The sequence below is a fragment of the Penaeus monodon genome, unplaced genomic scaffold, assembly GCF_015228065.2.
Source record: "Penaeus monodon isolate SGIC_2016 unplaced genomic scaffold, NSTDA_Pmon_1 PmonScaffold_50, whole genome shotgun sequence".
NCBI classification, from domain to species: Eukaryota; Metazoa; Arthropoda; class Malacostraca; order Decapoda; family Penaeidae; genus Penaeus; species Penaeus monodon.
The window spans coordinates 47,244-53,496 of record NW_023659885.1 but is presented as its reverse complement, the minus strand read 5'-3'; the positions used below and the strand labels follow the sequence as shown (position 1 = coordinate 53,496).

The 6,253-nt window shown below is 50.3% G+C and overlaps 1 protein-coding gene across 1 annotated transcript; it reads right to left on the bottom strand.

The window, feature by feature from the left end:
• Window positions 1-1,133: 1,133 nt before the first annotated feature.
• On the bottom strand, window positions 1,134-2,403 carry LOC119571066. Its single transcript, XM_037918529.1, has 3 exons — window positions 1,966-2,403; window positions 1,623-1,806; window positions 1,134-1,234 (listed from the first exon to the last, which is right to left on the bottom strand). Exons 1-3 carry the CDS (start codon window positions 2,242-2,244, stop codon window positions 1,134-1,136), a joined length of 564 nt encoding a protein of 187 aa, XP_037774457.1. The 5' UTR covers window positions 2,245-2,403.
• Between the last annotated feature and the right edge of the window lie 3,850 nt (window positions 2,404-6,253).

Below are 6,253 nucleotides of genomic sequence, written 5' to 3'. Positions count from 1 at the left end.
TTTCCAAGATGCTCGGGATCGAGAGACTCGTTAAACATGACTAGGGAAACAAGGGGCCCATTCTATCCCCTGGGGGCTCCGACATGATGGCAGAAGGGTGGAGACCCTCACGCCAGGGCCTGTTGCCTGTTGAGGGAATGTCTGCGCCAAATGGGCACTCCCCGATGCCCTAGAAGCTGCTGGTTTTTTAGATGACCGTAGTGTGGTCCACCAGGTTGAAAGATTTCTTAAATCTATGAAAATGCTTGGTACGGAGGATTTCGCTTGCGGGTGGGCGTGGATGAATCAAGGGAACTGACGAGGGGTGTGTGGTGGAAGAGGACGTAAATTTTCCGAACTGCCGAGTGTCAAAGCTAGGGGGGAGGTTCCTGGAAGCCCGCGGCGACAAAGCTTTCACAAGCAGGCGGGCAACGGAGTAATGGTGATGGGTCGTATTGCCGAAAGGGCGGGGCTTGGGTTTTCCCGATGGCGGGGACAAATGCGGTCTTCCATTGTGATGGGCCTTAGACTGTTTCAAAGAGGCTTTATAATGGGGAATAAGAGGGGTGGGAAGTCCCATTGCGAAATCCTTGATAGGGGGCCTTGGCGGTTTAAGGGGGGGTGGTGGCTCTCTTTACGCGGATTTTTCCCCCTTCTAAGCACTGGGACTGACTGACTGTGGGGGCAAGTGGGGCCGGGAGGTAGGCGGGGGGGCGGTGGGGTCCAGCTGCTGACAAATTGAGCGAAATGGTCTTGAAGCCCTGCGCTTCACTGGGGGTAAGGGTTTCTGGGCATGGAAACTGCACGGCCGTTTTCAAGGCCCCACGCTCCCACTTTTTCCCTACCATTGGGTGGGGTGCGGGTTCTAGTTTGTTGTGTAGAAGTTTTTTTGGTATTTTTTTTCCCTGATGCTGGGCGAGTGTTTGTGGGGGTGATGTTGTGCGAGGGAAGGGTTTATTCTCTCTTGAATGAGGCGTTTGATGCGGGCCCCTAATCCCAAAGGGGGTCCGATGGGGGTTTATGAGTGACTTTTTTCCCGGGAAAAAAGTGGTGAAAAAACCCTAGTGCGGTCGAAGATATTTCCACTTTCCTCCACTCAACACGGGAAGAACGTGTCCACGGGGGTTTGGGGAATTTTGCCCAAACTGTTGATTTTAAAGGGCTGGTGAGTACCTGTATTTCCTGGTCTTGGGCTGCTTTGGCTGAGAGATGGTGGGCGAAGTCACCAAACACTGATACGTGTCTGCTGAGGAGGCTGGGACCAGTCATGAAATCATAAGGATCAAATCCAGGGTTCTTTGTTCATAATGGGAAAGTTTACTACTTGTAAGATGGGGCTCATTTTGCAGGTCAAAAGGGTCTATTTATTAAAACACCACTATTTTCATATTGCAGACGGTACGCACACGCGAAGGTCATGGGGGGGGTCAAGTGCTGATAGCAGTTTTTTGGTGGGGGCTCGTGGGGGGTGGTAAATCACACAGCGATAGGGACGCGGGGAGGCGAGGGGGGGGAGGTTACCCGCACCCCAACACTTCCGTCAACCGGAACTTTCCCCGTCCAAGGGGATGGGCGACAGTATTTTGGGGCAAAAGAAAGACCCCCCCTCCAGTTTGTTTTCGGGGGCGATGAAGATGCTGTACCAGGATTGTTGGTATCGCCCGGGCTTTCCCTTTCCCAAACGGGATGGGGGTGAACTACGGGAATCACGCGCAGGTGAAACAGGTGTGTATGTGGAGTGACAACTGGAGTGCCACGTCCCCTCTTGGTGAATGGTACATTCCACAATCCTCCCATGCCTTGGGTCGGAGTGGTCAGCGGAGACATCTGAAATAAACCAAAGGATGGCCTGAGCCCCGTTACTTGCCTTCAAACTAAATGTCTACGAACAGCCAGACGTGTTCGCAAAAGCTGAAGGCTTAAATACAAGATAAAATACTTTACAACTGTTATGGCGTTATGCCTCAGGATAAATCTGCCTCATACCATAGATGTCAGCACGGCAACCCAAGGGTCAACTGAGTTAGGGGGTTCATCAGCACCAACGTCACCTTCGTCACCGTCGTCACCGTCGTCGTCGTCTTCGTCATCTTCCGCAGCATATGAAAGCTCATTTGGTGGGCAGTAGCGCTTCAAGTGATTCAGATGAGCCTTCATCTGAACTTCAGTTGCGACGTCCTGGATCTCAAAAGAGACCGGTCCCAGACGCTTCAGGACGCGAGCAGGGCCACGCCATTTCCCAGTAAGGGGAGGAAGACCTCCCATTCGATGCCGATGTTCAAAGTACCACACCAGGGAACCTTCGCCAGGCTGAAACTCCACCTTCTTGCCGCGGTCGTAATATTTACCGTATGTTTGGCGTGCTTCCTTCGAGGCACCCACAGCCGCACGACGAGCCTCCTGAAGGCGTTCTTGGAGCTTAGCATTTTCCATAGCCTCATTGGTAAGGCCAATGGAGAAGTTGGCGTGTCGGCCGGTAAGCAGATAAAGAGGCTGTTCTCCAGTAGTGCGATGAATGGCTGAATTAATCTGCAAGCGGAGTTCTGGAACAAATTGGTGCCATACTCTTGGGCGGTTGTTCACAAGGGCAGTAAGGGCTGACTTAACGACACGGTTGGTCCGTTCCACCATGCCGTTTGCCTGCGGATGATACCGAATCGTGTAGTGATTCGTGGCGTGCATTAACTTGGTGAGTTCCCTGAATATATTGCTGGTGAACTGGACTCCGTTGTCAGTCTGAATGACTCTGGGTGGGCCGAAGATGGTGACCCAATGGTCGAGGAATGCTCGATGGACAGCTGCTGCAGTGGCTCTCCGAAGTGGTACAATTTGTAAGTAGCGGGAATGCTGGTCTAATATGGAGAGAGCCCAGCGAACTGGTACACTGGGACCAAAATCCATGATATCCATAGATAGCCTTTCCAAGGGAAACTGTGCTAATGGTGTGTCTGCCATGGGAACCTTCTGAGCATTGCCTCGAGATTGCTGACAGGCCACACAACTTTCTACATATCGATGGGCATCCCTCAGCATGTTTGGCCAATAAAACATGGATCTGGCATTCTGGAACGTCCGATGTACACCTGGATGTGATGCAAGAGGAGGTAGGTGTGATGCTTTTAAAGCAGAGTTCTTGAGGCTTTCAGGCACCACCAGCTGGTAACAAATCCGGTCTGACAAGTGTTTCAACCGATACAGTACTCCGTCTTTCATCTCAAAGTCACTCAAGGGTATTGGGAGTTTCTTCTTAGGCACTGTCCCATCCATTAAGTGACGTCGAATGTCAGCTAGTTGAGGGTCAGCTCCTTGGACAGTTCAGTAATGGTCAACTTGGCAACCTGTCGAGAGAGCAAATCAGGAACATAGTTTGCAGGCCCTTCCTTGTAGCGGATGGTGAAATTATAAAAGGATAGGTCATGAGCAAAGCGAGTCATCCTAGGAGATTTGGTGATCTGTGTATACTATGAAGTGGCGCCCGTAGAGGTAGGAATCAAATACACGAACACCTTCCACAACAGCTAGGGCTTCCAGGTCAATTGTAGGGTATCGAGTTTCGGGATCACGCAATTTCCTGCTGTAGTAGGCTATGGCATGTGGGATTTGAAGATCGTCTCTCTGGATCAGGCACGCCCCCAAAGCTATGCTGGATGCATCTGTCTGAAGCTCGAACTCCCGAGCGAAGTCAGGCTGACACAGGACGGGTGCCGAAGTGAGCATCTCTTTGAGTGTACTGAAAGCAGCTTGCTGTTCAGGGCCCCAATTCCATGCCTGTCCCTTCTTTAAGAGGAGATGTAAAGGTGATGCAATGGTTGCATAACCTAGGATATGCTTTCTAAAGAAGCCAGTAGCACCCAAGAAACGGCGGACTTCTCTCACGGTGCGTGGTGGTGGTGTCTTGGAGATAGCCAGCACCTTCTCGTGGTTTGGCGAGACACCCTCTGGGGAGATTGTAAAACCCAGGAAGTCTATAGTCGTAGCGGCGAACTGGCACTTTTGGAGGTTCAGCTTCTGACCCGCCAAAGATAGCAATTGCAATGTTTCATCAAGATCTCTAAGATGTTGTGAGAAGCTTTGGCTGTATACAATCACATCGTCCAGATAAGCAAGTGTATGACGTCCCAACACAGACGACAGGACAAGATTCATCGTTCGCTGGAATGTTGTTGGTGCCGTGGACAATCCAAAGGGGAGCCTCCTGAACTGGAAAAGGCGGTAGCCATCAGAGAAGGCAGTCTTCTGTTGGCGGACTCCTCCAGTTCAACACTCCAGTAGGCAGCTCTTGCATCCAGGGTAGTGAATATGTTCATGGGCCCCAACTCATCTATCATCTCACTAATATGGGGCAGTGGGTAGGTATCACGTTTGGTTACTGCGTTAAGTCCACGGTAGTCCACACAGAAGCGCAGTGTCCCCCCCTTTCTTTTTTACAAGGACTACAGGACTTAGCCAGGGCGAGGTGGATGGCTCAATTACACCAGCATGGAGCATGGAATCGCACTGCTCCTTGATGGTTTGGCGTGTTGACTGTGGCAGCCTCCATTGGCGATTGCAGACTGGGACGGCATCACCAGTATCAATCTGGTGCTTGATGCCAGGCACTAACCCAACCGTTCCTTCATCACCATCGAAGAGTCCCTTGTGACGACTGAGCAAGTCTGTAAGCTCAAGGCGTTGGGCTTCTTCCAGGTGACCAAGGTCTATTGAAAGGTGGTCGCTGTTGTCTCCAAAAGTTTTAGGTTCTATGGATTCTGCGGCTTCAATCGTAGCAATGGCAAGAGAGGGTGGTAGTTCAGCATCGATCTCATCCAAGTCATTGTCATAACCAAAGTCCTGTACTCCGTAGAAGTTGTCGAAGTCGTCGTCTTCCCATTCAAATTCCCATTCAAATTCCAGATCCTCAAGTATGTCATCCCCCTGAGAGCCATCCTCGACAGGATTACTGCTGGTCCCGGCAACAGGTTCGACAGGTGGATTTTGAGGGGGTAGGTTTGAAGGATCAGTTGTATAAATGGCTTCAATGGATTCCACCGTTCCTAGGCGTGTCCCGTTGTGAAGGATGAGTGGCCGAGAAGAAGGATTCACAGCCCACACATGGCAGTGACGTTCATTGACTGTGGTGATGGAGAATGGCAAGGTAAGGGCTTCTGCAACTGCTGGAGTCACCAGGACATCACCATCGGTAGGACCAGTACGTGCAACACAACCATGCAGGAAACGTACGCTGGATGAGGTGCACTGCAGCCTCCACTTGAGATTTCTGTTCTTGGTCAGTGAGTGGAACCTGTTCCTTCCTAGTGCTAGCACTGACTCCGGCAACCTTCTGTGTTGTTGGCAGGGCCTCAGCGCTTGTGACAGGACAGCTTTGATGGTGGGCAGTCTTCTTTTAGAGCAAGAAAATCCCTAAGCCAAGGTGGAATGCCCGACAGGAATACGCGCCGTATCAATTCTGAGGGGTCCCCTATGGCTTCCTTATGGTCCCGGTACCCTTGGTATACCGAACCCTCCAGTTGCTGGTAAAAATCCATGGGGGCCTGGCCTGCACTCATCCTATTCTCATAGAGAACCTTGTAAAAGTCGGCCGCAGTGTAGGTCCACGAATTTGACCAAAGCTGCTTGAATGTGTCCCAACTTGTATATAATCAACGGAAGGTCTGCTGGTCCACATGAAGCGATGGGGGGGGGGGAAAAAAAAAATCAGGGGGGGGGCCCCCCCCCAAAAAAATTTTTTTTGCTCCTTGAAGGGGGGGTTTTGGCCCCTTTTTTTGTTGAATGGGTGGGGCCCCCAAAAGCCTCCTTTGGGGTTTTAAAATTTCCCCCCCCAAAGGGACGGGGGGAAAAAAAGGGGGGGGGGGCCTTTCCACCCCTATTAAAAAAAAAAAAAAAAAAAAAAAAAAAAAAAAAAAAAAAAAAAAAAAAAAAAAAAAAAAAAAATTTTTTTTTTTTTTTTTTTTTTTTTTTTTTTTTTTTTTTTTTTTTTTTTTTTTTTTTTCCCCGGGCACCCCCGAAAAACTAAACACCCCTTCCTTTTTTCCCCAGATTTGGGTTCCCGCCCCTCCAGTTGTGGTAAAACGGGGGGCCCTTTCCTGACCTTTATTCTATGAAACCTTGGGTAAAAGGGGCTGTAGGCTCCAGGGAATTTTGGAAAAGGGTTTTTGGATGTGTCCCAACCGTATATAACAAAGAGTCGTTTTGATTATGAGGTCTGCTTCCCCAAATTACCATGCGCCTGGATGAAGGTTCATGTTGGTTTTTTCCAGTCCTAGGGAGGGGTATA